Genomic DNA, 26,910 nt, shown 5'->3' with positions numbered 1-26,910 from the left:
AATGAAAGAAAGGGGCCTGTCACTTCTAGGAAAAACAATGGACAGTATTTGTTGTTAATGATAATATTTGAACTTTTAAGTGAAAACTAGAATTTTGAAAAACTTGTATTTACCACAGTGATCTCGACAACTTCCCAACACTTAAAGATTTTCTGATGAGATCAGCGGTCATATTAACATATGTGACTTTTGGATATTGAATAATGAAATGTGTTAATATTTGGAAGATCTGTGTAATTCAGTGGACTAATATTTTTCAAATGACTGGTGCATGATGTTCCCAAATCATGCGTGGGGAACAGATGCACTCGGTGGGTTTTCATGTAAATGGAGTCCAGAAGTCCACTGACAGTTCCAGATCACACATTGCAACTATTCTTTAAGAAATTAAAATGTGTCGAGTTTTGGAGTAGTCTCAAAGACTAGGCACAATTACCTGAAAAGCTGGTCAAAATACTCTTCCCTTTTCCGTTTACATGTCTGTGGGAGGTTGAATTTTCCTCATATACTTTAACCGAAACAACACATCATGACAGATTCAGTGCAGAAGGTACACTTGATTCTCGTTATTCGCCGTAGTTGTCTTCTACAAAGTGGCTGTGAACCCTGAACCATGGCTCTTAGGCAGAAAAATCGGGTTAGGTTCCTGTAAGCCTCTGGTCACCACATTTTTTTTTTTTTTGAGGAAGATTAGCCCTGAGCTAACATCTGCTGCCAATCCTCCTCTTTTTGCTGAGGAAGACTGGCCCTGAGCTAACATCCGTGTCCATCTTCCTCTACTTTATGTGTGGGATGCCTACCACAGCATGGCTTGCCATGTGGTGCCATGTCCACACCCAGGATCCGAACTGGTGACCCCCGGGTGCCAAAGTGGGAGGTGCGCACTTAACCGCTCCTCCACCAGGCGGCCTCTCTGGGCACAACATTTTTATCAATCAATCATCAACTGATAAAAAGCCAACTCTGTTTTATGTGTGTTTCCATTTAAAGGCACCTTATTTAATAGATATCGTTGATTCATTCACGTTGAATTCACAACCAACAGCCCTATAACTCCTGCATGAATGAAGCTTGTGGCATGAGGCACGTCACAGCCTTCTGGTGCTAAGGACCACTAGGCGACACCACGCCTGGGGCCAGTTTAAACAGCAAAATCAAGGAAAAGCACAAAAATGTGAAAAATGCGGCACTAAGCAGACTGTGGAAAGGACACTTTTTACAGTATGACGCTGGAACAAGAAGGCAGAGCATCGCCTCCTTTGACCTCAGCTGGGAACCCGGATGTCGGCCACGTCAGAGCTCTCACTGCTCCGTGGAGGCCCCTGGCCACGGGAGGCCCCGAGTGCTGATCGTGGGGCTGCAAGTGAGTTTTAGTGAGCGGATGAATTTGCAAACACAGAATCTGCACATCATGAGGGTCAACTGGAGGAGAATCCTGTCTTCTTGTTATTAAGCTAGACAATAAAGCAATCTGCAAAGGTGTAAAACATTGCCACTCTTCTCATAATTCTTTGTTTTGGAAAATATAGTTAATTTTTATAAAAATACACTATTTTTGTTGCCATGTAAAGAGTTTATGTTAAAATGGATATTTAAAAACATTCTCAGTTTTAATTTCTAATACAGTTAAGATCAATAGGCATGCCCTCTGTAGATGAAAACTGATCTTTTAAATCAACAGACACAATTGTGTAGAACAGTTTTATATTTACAGGGAAATTAAAAAGATAGTGCAGAGGGGCTGGCCCCATGGCCGAGTGGTTAAGTTTGCGTGCTCCGCTGCAGGCGGCCCAGTGTTTCGTTGGTTCGAGTCCTGGTCACGGACATGGCACTGCTCGTCAGGCCACGCTGAGGCAGCGTCCCACATGCCACAACTAGAAGGATGCACAACGAAGAATATACAACTATGTACCGGGGGGCTTTGGGGAGAAAAAGGAAAAAAAATAAAATCTTTAAAAAAAAAGATAGTACAGAGAGTTCCCCTATCCTCCCCCCGCAATTTCCTCTATTAATATCCTGTCTTAGTACAATACATGTATTACAATTCATGAGCCAATATTGAAACACGACCATTGAAGTCCACGCTGTTCAGATATCCTGTTTTCTCTTAACACCCCTTTTCTGCCCCAGGAGCCCCCGCAGGATCCCACGTTAGTCTTACGTCTCCTTGGGCTCCTCTTTGCTGTGACGGTTTCTCGGGCTTCCCTTGTTTTTGATGGCGTGACGAGGTTGAGGAGCACCCGTCTGGTATATTGTTGAATGTCCCTCCATTGGAAGTTGTCTAATTTTTAAAAAATCATGATTTGACTGGAGTTGTGGGTTTCCTGGCTGTGTGTACACAGGGAGTGAACGCTCCCTGGCTGTGTGACCTTCGGCTGAACCTCCCTGAGCACCTGACCCTCACGGAGAAATGCGGGTGGTGGTATCTCCTTCAAAGGGGTGTGTAGATTAAATACAGGTAGAAGCGCCTGCCTAGACCGGGAAGCTGCCGTTCACAATTGCTCGGCAACAACGAGAACAATGACAGCAAACACGTAGCCAACACTGGGTTTTTATCACGTGCTGGGCTCTGTGCTCAGCTCTCTGAATGACGATGAGCTTTCAGGAGAGGCCAAGATGTTGGAAGCAACCGAGTCAGTGCCGTTTGAGAAGAAACGCAGGATCAACATTGCCCGGCGTACCCTAAAGACAGCAAAGAATAATATTAATTACTATACTAACAGCAATTATACACCTCCCATTTGCACAGGGCTTCACGCTGCACGGGGTATTTCCACGCTCAGGCGTTTTAATTTTCTCAGCCTTAATTTTCTATGGGGTCAGCAGAGTCATCTCTGTTGTTTAAATGAGGAAGCCAGGCTCAGAGAGGGAGAGGGGCTGGCCCAAGCTCGCACAGCGGCTAAGTAGCCAAGGAATGTGCCCCCGGAGGGAGAAGCGGGCAGCGGAGCCCGCGCTGCGGCCGTGTCTCCGATACGCTCAGGCCTGCGCCTTCCCCAGACCTCCGCCCAGGATGCAGGCGCAGGCCCCAAGGTGCCCGGCCTTGTCCCGGGGCTCTCCAGGGACGTCCAGTCCTCAGGAGGGCTCAGGGGCTGGCGGAAGGCGCGGGCTCGGAGGCGCGACTCTGAGCTGGCGGCGGGGGCCGGACGCGGGAGAGGCCACCCACCCCTCCCGCCCCAGGATCCCCCTCCCTCCCCAAACACGCGGGGCCCTTTCTAGGGCGCGGCTGCGGAGCCTGGGCCGGCGCGGGGGAGGCGGGGGGCATCCCGGAGGGGATCCCGCCCCCTCCCCCGGCCGCGCGGCGCCCCCACACCCACGTGAGCGCACGGCCGGTCCGGATCCCCGCCGCTGCACAGCGCGTCCCGGCTCCGCGCCGCTGCCTCCGCCGTCTGTCCCCGCGCCAGCGCTGCGCCGTCCCCGGCGGGTGCCAGCTGCCGGGCCGGGGCTTCGCGGGACTCCGGGTCTCACGGTCCTCCTCGGAGCGCAGGCGAGGCGCGGTGAGTCGGGGGACTGCGGCCCCGCGCGGGCAAGGGCTCTGAGGGCCGGGGCGGGCGGGACCCGAGGACGGGTCGGCCCACCCTGGGGTCAGGCGGGCGGGGTGCGCCCTACTCCTGCCTCCCCATCTCTCGCCGCCCTTTGTCTCAGCTCCTCCCTGCCCCTTAGAGTCGTTCGCTGTTTCCTGGCGCCTTAGTTACCCGCGGGTCTCTCTGCCCCTCTCTCCGCCCGCCTCCTCCCGCGCCTCTGTCCGCGGCCTGGATCGTGACAGCTATCCGTCTCCGTGCCTGGTGCCTCGTCCTTTTCTGGGGATCTGATCCCGGCCCCATTCGGGGGTTTATTCCTCCAACTCCGGACAGCCCTGGTTGTGACTGAGACTTTGGCCACCGCTGCAGGGCGCTGGGTGTGGAGCTGCGTGTGTGTGTGTGTGGGGGGGGGGGGGGGCGCGCGGTGGTGGTGTGTGCCGCCGAGAGACTGAATGTGTGAGGGCGCTTGCCTTCCCAAGGTGTGTGGGGCTGCATGTTTAACTACTGGCAGGAATTTGTTTGGAGTTTTGTGTCCTGTGTCGCAAGGTGTGTGTGTGTGTGTGTGTAGGAATTGTAGAACTACTGCAGTTTCTTTTACAAGGGAAGTTGTGCAGGGCTTTGAAGGTGTGTGTGGGGTTGTGTGTCTGACGGTGTGCATGAATGTGGCAAGTGTGTGTGCATTTGTTTGTGTGTAGGGATGGTATGACTGATGCTACCTGAGCGGAGCTGCATTTCTGAAGGTGTGTGTGGGGTTATGTGCCTGAACAGTTCTGTGTGTGACTGTGTGTCTGTGTGTGGTTGTGTACCTGTCAGTTGCAGAAGGAGGCGTGCGGGGTTGTGTTTTGGAGTGTGTGTGTGATGTGTGATGTGTGATTTCCGTGCTTCCTTTCCCTCCCCCCACTCACCCTCCGGCTGCAGGGTGTTAGATAAAATGTGTGGAAGTAGCCTCGTTTTGCCACAGCAGCTGGCTTCAGTTCTAGGGTGTAGGAGGCCCTTCTTTGTTCCCGTTGGCTGCAAGCAGGGGGGGGGGGGGTGGCTGGCACATCTCACCACATCTAAGAGTCTGGAGGTGGGGGAACCAGGTGGGAGACCCATCCTTGAACCCCTGCAGACACTAGAAGGGCCATGTCCAGAGCAGGAAGCCTAAGAAGCAGGTCAAGACCATGTCTAGAACCAGGAGAGACTGGACAAGAGAGAACCGAGGGTGAGGGGGGAGGCCCCAGGGGTCCAAGAGAGGCTGAGAAAGGCCCCAGTGGAGGCCAAGATCCTGGGAAAACCATTTCAAGTCCAGTACTGCTTGGTGAGTAATGTACCCAGGACCAAGGAAAATCGATAGGAAGACACACTCCTGCTTCTGCATTCTTCTCTGTCCTCAGTTGTACGTCTGCTGGGCTTCTGCTTTTCCTCAACCATGGCTGACATGTTTTGTGCTCACCAGGCACTGTTCTAAGCGTCTGGTGAATTTTGCCCTCTGAGCCACACAGACAGTAACCAGTTCCTGCAAAGGGGAGTGGGGTTTGAAATAAAGAGCTCACGTAAGCTCTTCCGCTAGGCCAGGGGTCTGCAAACTTTTTCAGTAAAAGGCTAGAGAGATTGTTTTGTGGTCCACAGGATGTGTCCCACCAGCTCCACTCAGCCGTGGTAGCACGAAGTATAACCATGGACAATACGCGTTGAGTGAGTGCGGCTTGCCAATAAAGCTTTATTTACAAAAACAAGTGGCTGGCTGGATTTGGCCCTCAGACCATGGTTTGTCTATCCCTGCTCTATACTGTACTACCTCTTGTAAGGAAGAGACAGGAAAGAGAGAAAACTAGCTCTGGATTTTTTGTGACTAGTTTAGATCTTAGCTGACACTTCCTTGGGACCCGTGGGACGCTACTGCTTGGTGACAGGGAATGTACATCCTAGAGGAGAGGGAGGAATTTCGCATTTCCTCTGTAGTCTGTGGTCCTCTGTCTGGGATTTTTCACAGCAAGGTGAGAAGCAGCATCCTGGTTTCAAAGTGAGCGATCCACTTGAAGCAGGACCCCAACTGGAGTTGGCCATTGGAAATGGGGGTTAGACCTGGAGGAAGCAGGGCCTGGAAAGGTGAGGCCGACGTCCTATCACTTGGATATGAGAGGACCAGAGGGCAAGGAAGACAGTGGCCCTAGAAAAGTAGCTGCTAAGCCAGTGGCAGCCAAAAAAAAAAAAAAAAAAAAAAAAAAGAAAGAAAAAAAAAATTCCAAGGACCTACCTGCTGGTGGAACTGAGACCTCTGCCAGACTCCCAGCCCTGACCTGATGAAATCAGGCACTGGGGCGGGGGTGGGGGCAGATCGGTAAGGAGAGGTGTCAGAACCCAGGTCCCTCAGAGAGTAGCTGGGTAAGGCCATGTTCTCCCTACAGGTGCAGCGATCCCAGGCAAACCAAATATGCAGAGTTCAGTACAGGATACAGTATTCACTGTCTTCCTTTGGCCTGGATGTTTTTTTCTAAGAGTTGGATGAATCTGGTGTATCTGTCAGGAAACAGCACACTCAAAAGGGGGAACTGCAAAGAGTTTAAGTTAGGGACTATTTACAAAGATATGAGCAGAGTTAAGAGAAACTAGTGTGGCTGGTGTAGCACTCAGGGATCAGCAGCAGTGGGGAGGCTGCAGGGAGGGAGGAGGCGAGCGGCCTGGGGAAAGCCATGGCTGGAACAGAGAATTATCTTTCTTTTTTAATTGAAATATATTTGACACATTACATTGTGTAAATTTAAGGTGTACGCCATGTTGTTTTGATACATTTATATATAATACGATTGCCATTGTAGTGATGGCACCTTTATCACATCAAGGGAGCCAAGAACACCCAATGGGGAAAGGAGAGTCTCTTCAACAAATGGTGTTGGGAAAACTGGATAAACACATGCAGAACAATGAGGCTGGACCCCTATCTTATACCACTCCCAAAAATTGACTTGAATCAGCCTAAGACTTAAACATAAGACCTGAGACCATAAAACTTGAAGAAGAAAACATAGCGAAGAAGCTCCTTGGCGTGGGTCTTGGCTTTGATGTTTTGCATATGACACCAAAATCATAAACAACAAAAGCAAAAATCAACAAGTGGGACTATGTCAAACTAAAAAGCTTCTGTGTAGCAAAAGAAATGATCAATGAAATGAAAAGGCAACCTGCAGAATTGGAGAAAATTTTTGCAAACCATAAATCAGATAAGGGGTTAATATCTGAGATATATAAAGAATTCGTACAACTCAATAACAAACAAACAATCCAATTAAAAAATAGGCAGAAGAACTGAATAGACATTTTTCCAAAGAAGACATTCGAATGGCTGATAGGTACAGAGGACTGTCTGATGGGAGCTGTGGCTGAGGTGGAGGAACATAGCCTCTGCCAAGTATGCTCATCTCCACCTGCTGCCTTCCGCGGCCAGACCGAAAGGAGAGCCAGTGGGCAGGGAGCCTGGGTGATGCCATCTCTAGCAATCAGCCTCCGCCTGGGAGTGAGTCTAGAGGGATGGCAGAATTCCCAGTGTGCTTGGCCTGGAGGCACTGCCACTCTGGCTGTGACATCAGTGCCTGCAACGTTGTTGTCCTTCAAAAACCAGAGGCTCAGTCCCCAGGGCCCACCATACTTTTAGGGACCCATGGAAATGCTTTCACTTCTTTTAAAATCACAAGAAAGAATTAAACTTTTAGGTCAAAGAAAATGTTTTAACATATAATATTAGGTGAAATTCACATCACAGGAAACCAACCATTTTAAAATGTCATTCAGTACATTCACAATGTTGTGTGACCATCACCTCTATCTAGTTCCAAAATAATATATTCATTTTTAGATCAATGCAGTCGTAAAATAGGATTGTCATATTTTTTTTTTAATGGAGGAAGGAGTCCAGGAAGGCAAAAGTTGCTCAGGCTTATGAAAGTCACATTTCTAACTTGCCTTATACATGTTAGGTGTTTAGCTGGTAAGAGGATAGGCAGGTGTTTATTTTTATATGCATTTAACATGTATTAAAATATAATTAGCATTTCAAATGATGACCTAAAGTTTGACATAGAGGAATGACGTAATGTATCTAAAGTTTCCATTTTAGATACACTTATTTAGATAAGTAAATGAAGTTACATGGATATGGCCGGAGGTAAAGAAAAGACATAGAAGTCTGAAGTTTGGATAACAGTGCCCTGCCCCCTAGGCAGACTCTGAACATCACATTCTCCTGCAGAGATGTATCCTGAAGAGCCACGGGGGTCAAGAATTATCCCCATTTCCATCCCGAGGGACTCCCCCCCTCTGCAGTTGCTCATCTGGGCATTCAAGCAGCTGCAATTATAGGGCACCCACTGTTTGCCAGTACCTGCAGATTTTGTCCTTGTGGAAAGCCGTCTTGTCAGCACCTCCAGGCCAGGCACCGAACCGTATGAATTTTGGGGGGCTAGCCTCAAAGTGCCTTGTCTAGGGCTCTGCATGCAGTTGTCGCTCAGCAAGCCTTGTTAGTTTGCTTTGCGAGATGGAGCAGCCCCCAGTTGCTTGTGATGATCTCGTGAAAGAGGAGGCTGGAATCAGGGAATGGCAAAAGCGGCCATTCCATTGTGGTCTACTTCCCCGCCTCTCCTCAGCCATGCCCAGGAGTGATTCTGGAGACCTTGGCCCTTTTCTGCCAGGACACGACCCCTGAACCCTAGGCAGTGTTCTCAGTGGCCCAGCCCCAACACATCCCGACAGACCGACACCGCCCCTCCCCTGCTGTCTGCACTCCCCCGGAGGACTCACCAGCGTCCTCCACCCTTCCATCCGTCCCCGTCTACCCACATCCGCCCTCTGTCCCGTCCCTCACCCGGCCCGGGCCCTCTGTCCCCCGCAGATAGACGATGAACAGCCACGGGAACAGCCTGTTCCTGCGGGAGAGCGGCCAGCGGCTGGGCCGCGCGGGCTGGCTGCAGCGGCTGCGGGAGAGCCTGCAGCAGCGGGCCCTGCGCACGCGCCTGCGCCTGCAGACCCTGACGCGGGAGCACGTGCTGCGCTTCCTGCGCCGGAACGCCTTCATCCTGCTGACCGTCAGCGCCGTGGTGCTGGGTGAGTCGGCGCAGCCCGCGAGAGCGGGACTCCTGGGAAGTTCCCTGCACGCACGTCTCCTTACTTCACCCACGGGTTTTTGCCTGCACACATGCGCACGTCCCACCAGCGGCACCCCCACCAGGGACACACTCACACGAATGGGTACAACACAGTTGTGTGTGTACAACGTCACATGTATATGCGTGTGTACACACACACACACCGTGTACACTATACAAACACACCCTTTCTGTTTGTAAACAGACAACAAACATGAACACATTTTAATGCATTCACAAAACTTACAGGTGGAACGTGAACTCACATCACACTTGCACGCATTTACTAGAACTTAGAAACACATTCGTACATGCACATACATTCCTTTATACTTATAGCACTCTTATGAACTTAAATGTACATACACTCCCATGTCTGAAAACAGTAACGTACACATACAACTCACACCTGTATACACACAGAGGAGAAACATGTGCATCCCGTGTATAGGGCCACATATACAGGCACAGGTACATGTGCACAAGTGAGTGTACAGTGTCACATATGCATGCATATGTACGTGTAAATGTGTGCATTTACACACACATCAACATGATACACAAATTCATACATTTCTACACTCAGAATGTGTCTCTCTTTCTGCCACCCTCATCCACACACATCCTTATTCAGATGGATGGCCCCTGCTTGGGGCTCAGTGGCCCAAATTCCACTCCACGGACCCCTCATTTTGGCCCTAGGGGTGAGCCTGGCCTTTGCCCTGCGTCCGTACCAGCTTACCTACCGCCAGATCAAGTACTTCTCTTTCCCTGGAGAGCTGCTCATGAGGATGCTGCAGATGCTGGTGCTGCCACTCATCGTCTCCAGCCTGGTCACAGGTGAGAGAGCCCAGGCCGGCAGCGCTGGCCTCCAAGACCCATCCCGGAAACCAAGCTCCAACCTGGAGCTGAGGCTGTCCCAAGCATGGGGACGCATCTCCAGCTCAGGCCTCAAACATGGAGTGTGAGTCTGGCCCTGAGTCCTTGGCCAAAGCTCCAATCTGCGTCAGACCCAGGTTCCGGACCTCATATCATCTACACCACTTATTTCAGGAACTTTCCTGTACTTTTCCTTGGAGTTAAAATACCAGCCTGCCCGAGGCTTGGTGTCATCCAGAGATGGGAGAAAAGTTGTGGTGGGACAGCCAGGGAAGGTTGCTGGGATGTGGTGTGGGTGGCAATGGGATGAGATGCGGATGGAAGTGTTTGTGATGGGGGTGACAGGATGGTGGGTGGAAGGTGAGACGAAAGTATGGATGGACTATGCAGGAGTTAGCAAACTTCTTCTGTAAAGGGCCAGAGAGAAAACATTTTCAGTTTTGAGGGCCATACGGTCTGGTGCAACTCCTCATTTCTCTCCTGTTGTAGTGCAAAGGCAGCTGCAGATTAATATGTAAACAAGTGGGCATAGTTGTGTTCCAATAAAACTTTATTTCTAAAAAGAGGCAGTGGATCAGATTTGGCCCATTGGTAGTCAGTTGCCAATCTCCAGAATTTAGGACAAGCATGAAAGAATGGTTTCTTGGGTTGGGTTTCTTAGAAGCAGAGCCTGAGATGAGGATATTTGTGCAAGCAATTTATTGAGGGATAGCTCTCAAGAGAAACCTATGAGGAAGTGAGGAGAACTGGAGGGGTGGGGAAAGAAGCTAAGCAGAAATGTTGGTTCAGAAGAAGGCTGGCATCTCAGCCTGATCCTATGAGGAGCTCTGGAGCATGAGCAACCCTGCAGAATTGATCCCCCCAACTCTTCCTCCACCCAAGTCAAAGGAGCTGGCTTTTTAATCCCTGTACCAAGCAGCCATTGGCTGTAGGTCTCCGATGGGGCCTTTCTGGGTGAGGAAGCTCCTTTCTGCTGAGAGCAGTTCTCAGCAGAGGTAGGTAGCATGAGCTGTTAGCAGCCAACACACTTAGCAGCTGTAGGATAGGTGTATCATTCTGGTAAAGGGTGTCTGAATAGGGCACCAAAAGTATCTACTACAGAGAGTATGCAGTGAGGTGGGTTGGAGTGAGGTGTGATTTGGGGTGGATAGCGGAATGAAGAGTGGAATTAAATTATGTTGCAAAATGGGGGTAAATGGAGAATGGGATGGGGATTGAAAAGATTGGCTTGAAGTAGAGGGAAGGTTAGTGAAGTAGTGTTTGGGAAAAAAGATGGAGTGGAAAATGTATATGGAAAAGAGAATGGAGCTTGAAGAACGATGACATGGTGACATGGGTGGTGGGTGCGGCATAGGAGGAGGGTGTGCTTAGTGGAATGGTGGTTGAACTGGTGGTGTGGGAGGGTGGAGCAAATGGATGGGAGAGTGGGTGCTCGGGTGTCGATGGGGCTGCTTGGGGCTATACTACCTGTTCTCCAGGTATGGCGTCCCTGGATAACAAGGCGACAGGGCGGATGGGGATGCGGGCAGCTGTATACTACATGGTGACCACGGTCATCGCAGTCTTCATCGGCATCCTCATGGTCACCATCATCCATCCTGGGAAGGGCTCCAAGGAGGGGCTGCACCGCGAGGGTCGGATCGAGACCATCCCTACAGCCGATGCCTTCATGGACCTGGTCAGGTGACGTCCTTTCTAATTTTGATGGGAATTTTGGCCCTCCATGCAACAATTTATGCTCAAGCAGAGACTAAGGGGACAGGCTGACTCAGCCTGGAAATGGCAGCACCCAAGTTGAGCCTGGTTTTATTGGTACCCATTTTATGCCCTGGAGCCTTGCACAAATCCTCTGAGAGCAACGGACTCCTAGGATATGATCTTTTGACCCCTAGGCTGGGGAGGCTGTAGCTTAAGCATCTTGGGATGGGCTCAGACAGCTGGCGTTTGTCTGGTGTCCCTAAATTCCACTGCAGGGTGAATGATTCTCTTAGAGCAGCAAGATTGTGTCAGTTGGAATCAAAGCTGGCTCGAGTGATACTCTAGTCACCAACTTGGGAGGAACCCAGGGTTGGGGGAATTCAGGAGCTGTCGGTGTGATTTTGAGGCATCATTATCATGTGTGATAATGTGTGTGTGAACTGAGGTCCCTGAGGTGGCATAAGGTCCCACTGAGGGCTCAAACAGACCTGGATTTGAGGTACATCTGCAGCCCTTGGCAGCTGTGTGACTTTGGGTAGCTTACATAAATTTTTTGTGCTTTGGTTTCTTTGTGTGTAAAATGTGTGTAAAATCAGTAGCACTCACTTCTAGGGTTATTTTAATGTTTAAATCAGATCATATAGATAAGGCACTTAGCTCAGTGCTTGGCCTAGAGGAAGTGTTCATATGTTGGCTGCCATTATTATTATTGCCGTTGTTATTATTATAGCTATTATCACCCTAGATTCCTTTCCAAGGTCTAACTTCCCTTTATCTGATGCTTTTCTGCAGAAATATGTTTCCGCCCAACCTTGTGGAGGCCTGCTTCAAACAGGTCAGGAGGAAATACACAGTTTCATCAAGGAGGCTTGGAGGGTGGGGGAAGCTTGCTGCTGAGTGAACGGTCCAGGGGTGAAGGGTGTGAAGAAGGGCCTGACAGAGCAATGGCCAGAGGCTTTTGGAAGAGACTGGGACATTGGTGTGATGATTAAGAGAGGGTTAGAGAGGAAGACTTAAGCCCAGGGCTGCCTGGGAATGGTATTGGAGGAGAATCCAAGGCTTCTGACCATAAATGGTTGAGGAGAGAGGCCCCCAAACCTGCCTGAGCAGTGCCTGGGGAGCTTGTGCAAAATGCAGAATCTATACTCATTCCCCCAGGTGGTGGCTGTTCCCTCCCTCAATCATCTCTTCATTCACTTATTCTTCTATGTGTTGGTCAAATCATCCATTCACTGATTCAGATCTACTGAATAAGACTCTCCAGGGTGTGGGAACCAGGAATTGACGTTTGAAGGAAATTTCTCCAGGAGATTCTGATGCATCTGCTGAATCATATTTGGCCCCAATCTCTCCATATTTCAGTTCAAGACGCAGTACAGCACGAGGTTGGTAACCAGGACCATTGTGAGGACAGAGAACGGATCTGAGCTGGGCCCCTCCGTGCCTCCTCTATCCTCAATGGAGAATGGAAGCAGCCTCCTGGAAAATGTCACGCGGGCCTTGGGCACCTTGCAGGAGGTGCTGAGCTTTGAGGAGACTGTGCCTGTGCCTGGCTCGGCCAATGGCATCAATGCCCTGGGCCTTGTGGTCTTCTCTGTGGCCTTCGGGCTGGTCATCGGTGGCATGAAACACAAGGGCCGAGTCCTGCGAGACTTCTTTGACAGCCTCAATGAGGCTATTATGAGGCTGGTGGGCATCATTATCTGGTGAGTGCTGGTCTGTGACAGGGTGGGTGGTGATGGTGCCTGGGAGGATGGAACCAGAGCTGGAAAGTCAGGCTGTGGGGAAGCTGCTGACGGGCTCATTGCAGCCATTTGGCCAAAGTTGTTCATATACGTATTGGTTAATTCACTCACTAACTCTTGCAGTCATTCACTCACTCATTCATACCTTTCTGCAATGATTTCTTCACTCATTCACTCCCTTGTTCATCTATTCATTCACTCATTTATTCATTTATACTCATTTTTCCATGCATTGGTTTACTCATCTTCTCATTCATTTATTCATTCTTCTGTGCATTGGTTCATTCACTCATTCATCCGTTCATTCGCTCATGAATTTGTTCACTAACTCATCCTGCATTAGCTAAACCATTGAACGATGCATTTATTTATTTACTAAGTCACTTATTCATTTGGACTCATTGTTTGACCCACTCATTCATCTCTGCACTTGTTACTTTCTCATTCGCTTGCTCAAATATTTCTTGCATTCATTCATCCATTCACTTAACACACTCATTCATTCATTCACCTACTCCTTCATGTCTCATTTGCTCATTTTCTTACTCATTTATCCACTTGCTAATTGTTCCTTAATTGATGCATGCACTCATTCATTGTTTAAATCTCTTCATTATGTCACTCATTCAACCAACATTTTCCCAGGCTGACTTTCTCTTTAACTCTGGAATACAGAGATACATTGAATTAAGTCCTTGTCCCCAAGGAGCTTGCAAAGTCTTGGAGGAGACAGACACATATTAGATACATAGAATATAAGGTGGAAGGTTCTATAGTAAGGAGACCTTACAAAGTGTTGGGAACATGGAGAAGTGAGCAGCCAGTGGAGGAATTTACAGTGAACTCTGCCTGGGAAGGTGAGGAGGGAGTCATGGAGAAGGTCATCTCTTAGCTGGGTCTTGAAAGGTGAGTAGGAATCTAACAGGACAGGAAGAGGGAAGAGGACTTCAAGCAGAGGGAAGAGAACATGCAAAGCTTGAAAGAACCTGAGTTGTTTGGAGAATGGTGCAGAGTTCAGGAAGGTGGGAACATAGGGTAAGTTGGAAGTGGTTGTGGAAGATGTTAACAAGGCTGTCTGGTCCCAAATTGAGGAAGACTTTGTACATTATCCCAAATAACTTGAAAGTTGTGTCGGGGGCTGGAGGGCCATGTAAGAGCTTGGAAAAGCTGCTGAGGGGGAATGGAAAGGGGTGATTATCAAGGATAAGCAAGATGATTGACAAGGAGTAGGAAGGCTCAACTCAGCTGGGAACCATGAGTGGTGTCATTGGCATGGTTAGGGAAAGTATCCCTATGTGCCAGGTGGCTGAGCGTGGGAGGAAGGAAGTCATGTGCAATTCATTAGGGTTGAGGAATTTTGCAGAGGACAAGGAGAATGGATGAAGATGAGGGAGTTGGAAATAGAGTTCACAAAGTAATCATAGAGGTAGGTCTAGACTTGGGGACAACTTAGCAACCGCTCACCAGGGCTAACCCTTGAGCCCAGCTTGGGGAACACAGATGTGGCTGGAGAAGTCCCCCATATCCTCATTCCCACAGCCTTAGCTTGAGTCTCATCATTTCTGATCCAAGCTGTTGCATCAACTTCCCAAGAGGTCCCCAGTTCCTCCCGTACATCCATGAGAATGACCAAGGGTAGATTTCAGTTTCTAAAGAGACGAATAACAGTTGAAGCCTGGTAATAGGTAAATGATGGCACCACTGGCAGAAACTCACAAGACTAAGCAATGGGCTGTTTTTTGGGGAAAACAGGCGAGCCCCTGATAAACTCACTTCTTCTGTCTTCTTTAGTCTCCTTTTCACTCACTGCTCCAGCCACACTGGTCTTCTCTCTGCTCCTCCGATACTCCTAGCTCATGCTCATCTCAGAGTCTTTGCACTGTGCCTGAAATGCTTCCTTCTCAGATACACATGGTTCCTTCTCATCATTCGGGCCTCAGCTTAAATGTCACCCCTTCAGAGAAGCCCTTCTGACTGCCCACACTTAAGCTGCCCCACTCAGTGACACTCTTTTGCAGTTATCACCACCTGAAGTTTTTAATTACACATTTCTATATGTACCACCTATTTCTGAAAGAATGTGCACCATAAGGGCAGGAATCATGTGACTGGAACATAGTAGGTACTCAATAGATGTTTGTTGAGTGAATTAATAAATAGATAATTTGCTAAGACATGTTGTTTGACATGTCTATGGGAAATCTAGGTGAAATAGCTCAGGGCTGGTGAATGAGTGAGAATATGCACTTACAGGAAAGAGAATAGGCCCATAAAGGTGATAAATGCAGAGCAAAGAGTTGGGGGCAGTGAATAATGGAAGTTAGAAGGCCAGAGATAGGGAACGTCTGGGCAATGCCTACAGAAATAGTCCTGAAGACAGTGATTATTTGAGGGGGACTTGGATGGAGGAGTGGATAAGGAGAGACCTTATCAGATTGTATGCCCTGGAGTTGTAGGAACTTTTCTGCTGTCTGGGGGTGAGCTGTGGATGAGCAGGAAGAGGTGGTGGGGTATGCTTGTGGCGCCCAGCCCTGTTTGTTATTGTGTGGAGAAGGTTGGGTGGAGGAGGGTGCTGTATGACAGGCACTGCCTGGCTCCAGGGTCTCATATGGGCAAAACTTTAGGGATGCCAGTTCTGAGTTTGTAGGGGAGGTCATGAGGGAGCCCTGACAGGTGTCTGGCTTGGCCCAGGTATGCACCTGTGGGCATCCTGTTCCTAATTGCTGGGAAGATCCTAGAGATGGAAGACATGGCCGTCCTAGGGGGTCAGCTGGGCATGTACACCTTGACCGTCATCGTGGGCTTGTTCCTCCATGCTGGCGGCGTCCTGCCTCTCATCTACTTCCTCATCACCCACCGGAACCCTTTCCCCTTCATTGGGGGTGTGCTGCAGGCCCTCATCACCGCCATGGGCACATCTTCCAGGTATGGCCTTGTCTACCCCTGTGGGTACCCTTCCTAGGTTCACCGTTGGTCTTTCATGAACTCTCCTAGGAGTCCCAACCTCCCCCACTACAGAACCTCTTCTGAGTTGTATAATAGTGTCAGATGCTCCTGAAGGCCTCCAGGTGGCTCGCAGGGTGATCTTTGTCCTGGGCTAGCTCTCCTGACCCCTTTTTCTCCTCTCCTGTCTCTATTTTATGTGGAGGAGAACTTGCTGCCAATTTTGAGGTTAGGATGAAGGTTCCAAGATGCCTCATATTCTCATTTTCTAGCTCAGAGGGTCTCATCTCCCCTTAAGATGGTTACTTCCTTCTCCCTTTTTTTGTGGTTTTAGGGGGTTAATAAAAAGCTCCCCTTTCTCCCATCACCCAAATTCAAAATGGTTTGAGGAGTATCAGAAGCACCAATCAGATGGAAGAAAAATACAATTTTTATTGTCCATAACGCTGATTGGAGAATGTGCCTTTTGATCTATGGCCAAGTAGGGTTGGTGCCATTGTACCCCAGGATTAAACTCATCTGGCTTCCACAGGGCTGGACACTCAGAAGCCCTCTCTGTGGGTCCAGGCTTCTCACTGCATGATGTAAAGCTTATCAGACAGAGCACACATCTTTGTGGACAGGCTGACCTCAAATGAGATGCCCACTCCTTTAACTAAACTCACCAATTGATTAAGTCACTCTTCCTTACCTGGGAAGTGGTGGGGAGAGAGGCCACGAGGGTTAGTGTAGCTCAGCTTGCTCCCTGAGCAAATATGGGGAGTGCGGAATAGGAGTCCTCTGTAATGTTCCCCTCTTAGCCCTGAGGGGTGGGAAGTCAGAAGGTTCTTAGTTCTCTCCTTTCTGGGAGTGAATAGAGTGAATTAGTGGTATGAACTAGCCTAGTAGTTAGCTTTAAGCTATTGGCTTTAAGTGGGTCAAGAGACCTTCAGCTTGGAGGAGCCCCATTGCTCTGTGCTCCCTGTCATAAGGAGACCCTCTTCCCCATGCACAGTTATCAGCCTCTGAAATGTTACACACCTGCCATCCTCCCCTTGCTCTGGCTCCCATCTGGCTTCCCAGTGTTCTCAGGGGAAGCTCTCCTTGGGTCTGTTGCTGCTCCAGCTCTGCTCTGCCATCCCCTGTTCTCAGCCCCCAGGGCTCTCTCCCTTAGCTCCGCGACACTGCCTATCACCTTCCGCTGTCTGGAAGAGGGCCTGGGTGTGGACCGCCGCATCACCAGATTCGTGCTACCTGTGGGGGCCACCGTCAACATGGACGGCACTGCCCTCTATGAAGCCCTGGCCGCCATCTTCATCGCCCAAGTCAACAACTATGAGCTCAACCTGGGCCAGATCACAACTATCAGGTGAGATGGTCTTGCGTGGGACCTGCCAGCAGGTGAGACCTAAGAAGTCTTTAGCTTGGCTGGGGGAGGGTGGAGCCACAGCTCGAGGTCAGGGGAGGCCCTTGATGTTGGAGAGGGGGCCTGTGGGAAGAGCCCAGTCACCCATACTAGACGAAGCTAAAGGTGAGACTTTGCAATCTGAGGCTGTCAGAAGCTGGCAAGATGTTCAGGTCAGCCCTCCTCTAACGTGGTATTGTGGAAGATCCCTTTGTGCAGTATTTTCCAAAGTATCGCTGGCACCTCCAAATAGCCTGAGGTTCTTGTTATAAATATGGATTCCTGGGCCTCATCCCAAAGGCCCAGAGGTTCTAACTTAGTCATTATAAAAGCAAAAGCAAACATCATCATCTCCTTCGGGTCTTTGCTCCAATGTCACCTTTTCAGGAAAGCGTTTCCTGAATACCCTATTTAAAATTGCATGTCTGGATTTTCGTAGGCTGAACCATTGTCCCGTAGCACTATCTGCCCTCCTTTAAGTATTTTACTTATTCATCTTGCCGATTGCCTGCCTTCCCCACTAGAATGTAAGCTCTGTTTGGACAGGGATTTTGTTCTATGGGAATTTCTACTAGGTGTCTAGCAATAGCATATGTGCAATAAATGTGAGTTGAAAGAATGAATTTATTAAGGCTGTGTAAACAGTCTTGTGCAGAGTGCCTTTGCACCCATTCATTTGATCCTCATGACACCCCCTGAGGTGGGTAAAATTATCTTTACTTTTTTAGAGAGGAGGAAACAGAAATTGAGGCCGGTGAAGTTACTTGCCCAAGGTCACTTAGTGGAGAAGTTGAGCAGGGGGTCTTGATTCCTGAACCAGTGCTGGCAACTGCAGAGCACAGGGTGGGAGGAGCGATGGATGAGGGGTGGGAGGAAGGAGTGTGCATTCAAGGAAGCTGGTCTGGGAAGCAGGGGTACATGTGGGCAGTGGTTTGAGAATCTCTTACCCAGGTGAAGAGTCTGAGTCAGTGGAGCTTAGCTTCTTGTGTGCCACACTCAGCAACCTCATGCTGCCTTCCTGTGAACGTGAAGTACTTGGAGCTCATGGGGCTGTGGTTCTCTATACCTTGTGGCCACTGAAATAGGCCTCATAAGTATTGGATATTGGGGAATAGCCTCTTGTTCAGTCAGTCAGCAAATATTTATTGTAGTAGTACTGACTCGGTCCCAGGAACTGGGAATATGGCTGTGAACAACATACTCATGACTCTGTACTGAATCTCTTTGGAAGTCAGCTGACACAGCAGACTCAGAGTCCTGGGAAGGCACTGCTGGGAATTTTCCTCATGGCTTGGGCTCCTGGCAGTAAGGACTGTGCATGGACTCCCAACAAAGGCTGGCTGGGGTGTGCTGGACACAGCTCTCTGAGGCTCTGCTCTTTTGTATAGGTTCTTTTTGGAGGAAGAAAGACTCACTGTGACTCCTCTGCTGACAAGGGCCTGGGGGCCAGTTTCTTGGCTTATGTCTCCATTTCCTTAGAAAAAGAGAACTTAGAAAGATTTGCAGTAATTTTCTGGGTGTGGGTCTGCCTTTGTTCATTCCTTCCTTGCTCAAACGTTCATTTGGTGTCTACTTACTGAACCCTGTGCTTAGGAAGACCTAAATATGTGAAGGCATGAACCTGGCTCAGAAGGCATCCACAGTCCATTAGAGGAGACCATGAGTGAACTAAACATTTCCACATGGTCTGCCAAGGGCTGCGCTGGGGAAGCCAAGTGCTGTAGGAGTGCAAGGGGGCACCTGGCCCAGCCTTGGAGAAGAGGCAGTGAGTGAAGCCTTCATGGACAGGTGACTCTGGAATTGAATGTGGAAGGAGGACTAGGAGTTGGCCAGGTGGAAAGGAAGGCAGTGGGTAAAGGGGTTTATGGCATCTGAGAGCAGTGGTTCTCAAAGAGGACCAGCAGCAGCAGCATGTGGGAACTCACTAGAAAATGTAAATTCTCAGACCCCCACACAGTCCTACTGAATTAGAATTTCTGGGATAGAGCCTAGCCATCTGTGTTGTAGCCAACCCTCTCATTGACTTTGGTGCACAGTTAAGTTGGAGAACCACTGCCTTAAAAAGACTAGGAGGAGCTCATCAAGGCTGAGGCTCGGAGGACATGAGAATGAGAAGGACATAGGGCTGGAAAGTGGGCAGGGGCAAGTTCAGGAAGGCCCCTGTGCCAAGAACTCTAATTTAAGAGCAAACGTTCAGAAAACATGTGCTGAGTGTTTTCTATCTGGCAGGCTCTGTGTGGAGACTGAGGGATGCAGGGAAAAATAAGACATGGTTCCTGAACTCAGGGAAGATCCAGTCTAATGAAGGGAAAAGACACACAAATGATGATGATGGTGATGGTGGTGATGATGATGGTGATAGTGGTAACAGTGGTGATGATGGTGGTGATAATGGTGGTGGTGCTGGTCATGGTGATGATAATGGTCAATATTTATAAAGCACTTACTATGTGTCAGACACAGCATTAAATATTTTACCAGTGTGAATTCTTTGAATGACATCCCATTATGTCCTATGTATAGCTCCATCATTGTCCTTGCCAAATTAAAAAAAGATTATCTGTTTGTTATGGGTAGCATAAGAGCTTTGGGAATCCGGGGAATGGGCATCTAACTCAGCTGGTACCATGTAGCTTTCTTTTCCCTTCCATTTTGTTAGTACCCCTCCTCCCCCCAAATAACTTCAACATCCACACAGGTGACCCTTTATCATCTTCCTTTAAAAGTTCCCTGGCCTTTGGAACTCCAGCCACCTACCCTTGGGACCACACCCTGGACTTTGTCACCACTCAGCCTGCTTTGACATCTCTAGTATATGCATCATGGGCACAACCTCCAATGTATCTGCCTTCTTACTTTACTTCCCCTACATTTCTTTAATTTCATGAGAACTTTTGCTTCCTCAATTCCTCTCTTTCCCCCCCATTTTGGTTTCACTTTTCCCCTTATGTGTTTTAGTTCAGTGCTTTTATGTGCATACTAATCACCTGGGGTTCTTGTTCAAAAGAGGTTCTGATCCAGTGGTTCTAGAGTGGGGCTTGAGGTTCTGCCTTTCTAACAAATCCTCGGGTGATGCTGATACTGCTTGTCGGGGGACCACACTTGAAGTCGTGAACTTCCAGACCAGAGAACGTGGCGCTTCCTTCTTTCACTTTCTTGAGACTGTCTTTGACATCCTCACTCCCTAGTCTTTCTGTCCATCACCTCTCCAAATCCTCAACATTGGGGAACTCATCCATCCACTTTATCTGCTCATACGTCAAGGTGTCTGAGCCCAGGTAGGAAAAATCTACCCACCATGGAGATTTTTGCCACTAGAAGAGGATGCATTACATTCTCAGCCAAGCACATTTCCACTCAGAAATCCCTTTATGTCAGGATTCACAGTCCTGGGTACACATTAGCATCACCTGAGACCACCTCCTCCAAGAGGCTCTGACTTAGTTCTGGTGGATGTGGGGTCTGGACATCAGTATGTTTGTGAAAGCCACCAGGTGATTCTACTGTGCAGTCAGGGTTGACCACCCAGTTATATAGTGGTTGTGTTAGGCGTTCCTCAGCATTCATACTGAATATTCACCACTCTCTTTACCCACCAAACCTGTTCTCCGGTTTCCTTCCTCATGGAAGACCGTATTGCCTGCTACCTCAGGGAGATCTTGGAGATCATTGAGGTTATTGGGCATGAATAGACCTAACTTTCTGCTCCTGCAGCTCAAATCTGTTGTGTATGCATCCATCCATGCTTCCTTTCCTCTGATCTCAGTTTAAACACAGTTCTGTTGCTCTGTTCAAAACTCGTTCCTCTGCTGTTCCCCAAATCCCATCCCTCCTGTCTTCTCGTTGTCAGCCATTCCATTGCTATTTGCATTTTCAATTCCACTGCCTCTACTTGACCTTTCTCTGTAGCATATGAAGGCATGCTGACATCTCTCCCATATTATAAAATTAAAGATCTCACACCTAAAATGCTACTGATCTCAGGGAGGCTTGGCTCCAGTGTCTGAGCATCTCACCCTCTCCAACACCTGCTTGTCCTTCATGGGTACATAGGGATTGTGGCTGAAGGCAGGTACCACAATGTCTCAGCATAGTACAAAGCTGGCTTGATGGAAACACTTATGACTGGGTGTCCGCAGCAGGATGAGGTGCTCTACCTTTTTGAGGGTCCTGATAGATCACCCTGTAAATAAGGAAAACAGTCTGAACTTGGGTCCCCATGACTGAGGGGACTTTCAGGGATACATCCCGACCCCAGGGCTGATAGCACCTGGAGGTTCTGTGGGATGTTGAGCCCATGTGAAGTCCCTTCTGCTACAGGTAGAGGAACCCTGGTCCTAGTTACCTCATTGCCACACAACCCAGAGATTGCCACTGGATCTTTCTTCAAACAGCCTTTCTTGTTACTGGCTGGGATATATGAACCCTTTTCTATGGTAAACCAAGGATATAATGAAGATGACATAAAGATAATTTCAAAGGAAAACATTTTTTTTGTTTATTTGTCTATGTCAGGGTCCCAAACATTGCTGTGAACACTTCTCATGGGAAACTTTGACATCATTGGGAGTAGGGAAGTCATCAAAAAGGGTAAGGATGAAAGACTTTTGAGGGGTTTCTTAAATGGACCTGGGATCTGAGCATCACTTCCAGCATCTTCCTGGGGAATCTTTGGGGAGAGCTTGGTGGGGATGGCCACCTTGAGAGCCACCAGATAATAGTTCCAAGTTTAGTGGCAGATAGTGATTGGCTAGTTGGAGATTCCTAGTTTGGACCTAATCTAAACTTAACCCAGAGAAGTTTGCGTTGGCTTCTTGGATCTGGGTTGGGATTAGCTCGTCCCGTTGAGAGCAGGCTGCCCGCCTGCCAGGGGCACACGCAGACCACTGTTTATGCCAGGGCCAGCGATCGGAGGAGGTGTTTTCTCTCACTTAGGTTGATGGTAATAATGATCCCCTTGAGGCCCGTCCTTGAAGCACTGTTCTCTTTTACTGCTCACAGTAACCTCACAAGGTGGGTGTATCTTCCCATTCTACAGGTGAGGAAATAGAGACTCTGAGTTTATGTCCAAGGTTGTACATCTAATGAATAGGAGTCTTCTGGATCCCAAAGTCCATTCTCTGTTCACCAACCCAACAGTTTGCCCAATAGATGTTCTGTTAGAGACCTCATCTGGGCTAAGCATCCGAGTGGCTCCATGTTCATGATTATAGAATTTGGGAAAGGGCTTCAGAGGCCACCGGGAAGAGGGGCACCAACCTCAGGGCACTGACACCTTTCCTGGTAAGCTTGGTGGCTTTAGAATACTTGGCACCATGCCAGGCAACCCACGTTGATGTGGGAGCTACAATCTAGCCTACTCTTGATCCAGTCTGACTCTTCTTGATGCTGGACAGCCATCTCCTTCATTTTCCATAGATTTTGCCTTTTAATTTTCCAAAAATGTATATGTGTATTATTTTTCATATATAATTTTTTCCCTTTGCTCAGCATAACAGAAAGTTTTTTCTTTTGGTTCTAAACTTTGTCCATCTTCCACATTTCCATCCCTGAAGCTGGACGTGGCCATACTGACCTACCTGCTTCTAGTGTGTGTGCAGATGGGAACTCAGTCTTCTGGTTTATGGCTGCTGTCTGGTTTGATTCTTCTGCTTTCTTGCAGCCCCTAGTGGCAGCTAGTTAAATACCTCCTTTTACATCTGCAATATGAGGTGTTTAAACATACAAAAGTCTGTCGTTGGGTGAACTTCCAACCACATCCTAGCAGAAGACGAGGAGACCTGTCTGCACTGGGACTCAATGAAAGTCACTTTGGGTTACTTTTTTTTTTCCTGATTTTTCTCCCCAAATCCCCCCAGTACATAGTTGTGTATTTTAGTTGTGGGTCCTTCTAGTTGTAGCATGTGGGATGTGGCCTCAACATGGCCTGATGAGTGGTGCCATGTCCGTGCCCAGGATCCGAACCAGCGAAACCCTGGGCTGCTGAAGCAGAGTGTGCGAACTTAACCATTCGGGACCGGCCCCTGGGTTACTTTTTATTTTTGGGAATTTGATTTAGGATGCCCTGGGAATGGACCCCTTCCCTTCTCTCATGTCCTTTCTCACTCTCTTCCTCGTCTCTCCCCTCCCTCCTCCTGCCTCCTTGTGTCCTCTCTCCACTTGCAGTATCACAGCTACAGCAGCCAGTGTGGGGGCTGCTGGCATCCCCCAGGCGGGTCTGGTCACCATGGTCATTGTGCTCACGTCGGTCGGCCTGCCCACTGAAGACATCACGCTGATCATAGCTGTGGACTGGTTTCTGTGAGTGTTCTTCAGACCCTTGTGCTGTCTCTCCTTGACCCCCTTCCTTTCCCTGTAGGACTCCAACCCATGGGCCCTCATTCCAGCAAGGACGCTGAGTTCTAGAATTTTATATTGAAAGGGGGTGCTTGGGGAATACTCAAAGCCATGGCCTGTGGATCCCAAATTCCATAGAGTCAACCTTGGGAAGTAGGGCAGGGAGGAGACAAGCAGTGGGGGCTTTACCTCTCAGCTGGAAAAGCTCCCCTTGTACCTGTTCTATGTAGAAGTCACACAAAGGTGAACCGTGGGACAGAACTGCCTTGAAAATATTTTTAAAAAATTCTCAACTTTAAAAATAGGAGGTTTCCATTAAAAAATCTGGACTTTCATCCCCACCTGGGAGCTGTCAGCTGGACCTGAGTCCCATTTGGATGGTCTCCAGCCTGGCCTGATTTACTCGTGGTGGTTACCTTCCTCATCTCATATGCTGTTCAGATCATGACTCCTAATTTTTTATCAGATGTTTACGTCCTTTAAAAAAGGAATTGTATTGCTAAGATCAAGTGTGAGCATCAGAGCTTGTCCGACCTGTGCTCGTTAGAAGGGGAAACTGAGGACAAGGGGGGTACCTGCAAGTGTTATATGGTCGTGGATTGGACTGGAATGTGAACCCCAGCTCTCAGGCACAGGAGCCCCCCTACTGCACCCTGCCCCCTGGGGAGCTCTTCAAGCCTCTGTTAATGAAGTTTCTCTCTCCCCTCTCCTCCCTAGTGACCGACTTCGCACCATGACTAATGTGCTGGGGGACTCGATCGGAGCAGCTGTCATTGAGCATTTGTCTCAGCGGGAGCTGGAGCTGCAGGAAGCTGAGCTCACCCTCCCCAGCCTGGGGAAGCCATACAAGTCACTCATGGCACAAGAGAAGGGGGCATCCAGGGGGCGGGGAGGCAACGAGAGTGCCATGTGAGGGGTCCCCAGCTCTGCTGCCCAGAGGTGGGGGGAGGGGCTGGGGAGGGAGGTCCTGGGGAAGATCCACTGCCTGGATGGCCATGCACTGAACACCTGTGTTCTGTCTGGATGGCCATGCACTGAACACCTGTGTTCTGTCTGGATGGCCATGCACTGAACACCTGTGTTCTGTCTGGATGGCCATGCACTGAACACCTGTGTTCTGTCTGGATGGCCATGCACTGAACACCTGTGTTCTGTCTGGATGGCCATGCACTGAACACCTGTGTTCTGTCTGGATGGCCGTGCACTGAACACCTGTGTTCTGTCTGGATGGCCGTGCACTGAACACCTGTGTTCTGTCTGGATGGCCGTGCACTGAACACCTGTGTTCTGTCTGGATGGCCATGCACTGAACACCTGTGTTCTGTCTGGATGGCCATGCACTGAACACCTGTGTTCTGTCTGGATGGCCATGCACTGAACACCTGTGTTCTGTCTGGATGGCCATGCACTGAACACCTGTGTTCTGTCTGGCATGTTTGGGGGAGACTGGGATAAAAGAGCAGGAATGAGAGGGGTGTGAGGTCTCCATTTCTCTCTGAGTGTATGCTGAGAGCTTGAGGGCGGGTCATGAGCGAGGCAGGGAGGAACTATTTCTCCTGGGATTGGGGATACAGGAAGCTTCAGGCTCAACCAAGAGAAGGATCAGCTCATGTGCCTCATTTTCTCGAGGAGTGGTGGAACTGAAGAAGGAAAAGGAAAACCTCTGTTTCTCATAATAAAGCAATATCCATGGCCTCTGTGGAGGGGTCCCCAAGACCACCTTTGGGTTCAGTCATTTGCGAGAAGGACTCATGGAACTCAGAAAAGCTGTGATGCTCATGTTTATGGTTTATTGCAGGGAAAGGACACAGATTGAAATCAGCAAAGGCGAAACGTGCTTGGGGCAGCGTCCAGGAGACACAGACATGAGCTTCTAGTTGTCCCATTTTAGTGGAATCACATAGACAGCACTTAATTTTCCCAACAATGACCTGTGACAACACATATGAAGTCTGCCAGCTGGGGTGCTCACTTGAGCTTTGATGTCCACGATTTTTATTGGAGGTCCAGTCACATAGGGATGGAGCACTTGCTCCATCATTCTTTACTCCCCCTGGAGGTCAAACTAATACAGCATTGCCCAGGGCCCCAGGTGAACGAAAACAGGCATTCACCATAAATTACAACTGTCAGCATAGACTGTTTGGCATGGCTCAAAGCCCCAGGTATACAAAGACAGTTTTATCAAGCAGTATATTCCAAGGGCTCAGAGGTCATCTTCGAGGAGCCAGTCAAGGGCCAGTCCTTTTGTCGGCAGGTGCAGGCTTTCAGCATCCCTAACCTTCTGAGTCAACCCTTTACTGCATACAACCTGCGGAGGGGAACAGAGGAAGCAGCTTCTCCTGGGGATGAGTAGCTGGTTCTTGTAGCCTCAGCTCTTAACTCTCGAGAATGAATGGCCCAGACAGCCCCATACCAGTCTTGGGGTTCTGTATCTCCTAACTACACAAGAGTGGATGTTGGCCTCTTAGTATCATTTTCTTGTAACCTAGTGAACCAGATGTGACACTGAATGAGACCTTGCTAAAGACTTGGGGAAAACACAAGTAGACAGAGGAACATGATTCTGTCTGTCATGGATGTAACTCAACTCCATGACCCTATTTGTCCAGGAGACATGACAGTAATTTTTTCTAAATCAAATTAAGCTCTGCTTGAGCATTTACCTCTCCCAAATTGGGGAGGGAAATTCAAGCACAGGTGTGTTTTGAGATGGCCCTTCCCCCATTCTTTAGGATCCTAAGAGAACCTTTGGATATAGGCAGTTGAGAGAACGTGGGAGAAGGGCTCCATGGAGACATATGTGGTCAGGGAGTGGAAACAGTCTACACAAAGGCAAGAGGCTCCTCCGTGTGTAAAACATCCTGCTCTGCATTTGCCCAGGGGGGACTTGGCCTGGGACCCGAGTGTCAAACCGGAATTCCAGCCTCCAGCCCAACACCACCCCATGGCTGTGTCTCCAGAGGGCTCCTTGTGGGAGCGAGGTGTATTAGTTTTCCAGGGCTGCCGTGACAAAGTACCACAGATTGGATGGCTTGAACAGCAGAAATTTATTTTCTCAGAGTCCTGGAGGCTGGAAGTCTGAGATGGAAGTGTCATCAGGGGTGGTTTCTTCCGAGGCCTCTCTCCTTGCCAGGGGCTGGCTGTCTTCTCCCTGTGTCTTCATATTGTCTTCCCTCTGTGTGTGTGTATCCTAATCTTCTCTTTTCATAAAGATACCAGTCAGACTGGAGTAGGAATGAACTCATTTTAATTAAACAATTAAATCTGCAAAGACACTTTTTAAA

General features: G+C 49.0%; 1 protein-coding gene and 1 long non-coding RNA gene across 3 annotated transcripts; one reads left to right on the top strand and one right to left on the bottom strand.

Moving 5' to 3' along the window:
- Positions 1–1,552: 1,552 nt before the first annotated feature.
- On the bottom strand, positions 1,553–3,456 carry LOC139077756 (uncharacterized). Its single transcript, XR_011530205.1, has 3 exons — positions 3,315–3,456; positions 2,162–2,682; positions 1,553–1,919 (listed from the first exon to the last, which is right to left on the bottom strand). It is a non-coding gene; the product is annotated as an uncharacterized lncRNA (long non-coding RNA).
- On the top strand, positions 3,348–26,910 carry SLC1A6 (solute carrier family 1 member 6). Of its 2 annotated transcripts, XR_011530204.1 has the most exons (11): positions 3,354–3,494; positions 8,386–8,597; positions 9,341–9,478; positions 10,996–11,200; positions 12,008–12,050; positions 12,578–12,921; positions 15,652–15,885; positions 17,057–17,251; positions 21,803–21,877; positions 23,453–23,587; positions 24,341–25,342. XR_011530204.1 is itself a non-coding variant. In XM_070586376.1 (10 exons), exons 2-10 carry the CDS (start codon positions 8,393–8,395, stop codon positions 24,534–24,536), a joined length of 1,695 nt encoding a protein of 564 aa, XP_070442477.1. In that variant the 5' UTR covers positions 3,348–3,494; positions 8,386–8,392; the 3' UTR covers positions 24,537–26,910. The 2 variants fall into 2 exon arrangements, 1 of the variants encoding a protein (XP_070442477.1); XM_070586376.1 differs by lacking the exon at positions 21,803–21,877 and having other exon boundaries at positions 3,348–3,494; positions 24,341–26,910.

Source organism: Equus przewalskii, chromosome 20 (assembly GCF_037783145.1).
Source record: "Equus przewalskii isolate Varuska chromosome 20, EquPr2, whole genome shotgun sequence".
Classification (NCBI taxonomy): Eukaryota; Metazoa; Chordata; class Mammalia; order Perissodactyla; family Equidae; genus Equus; species Equus przewalskii.
Note: the sequence above shows the minus strand (reverse complement) of the source record. Positions and strands in the feature narration are given on the sequence as shown.

Bases quoted from the DNA above. Each gene is read 5' to 3' on its own strand.
- SLC1A6 (XM_070586376.1), top strand. From the start codon at position 8,393: ATGAACAGCCACGGGAACAGCCTGTTCCTGCGGGAGAGCGGCCAGCGG. The intron at 12,922-15,651 runs GTGAGTGCTGGT...GGCTTGGCCCAG, and splicing joins CTGGTGGGCATCATTATCTG to GTATGCACCTGTGGGCATCC. The intron at 23,588-24,340 runs GTGAGTGTTCTT...TCTCCTCCCTAG, and splicing joins ATAGCTGTGGACTGGTTTCT to TGACCGACTTCGCACCATGA.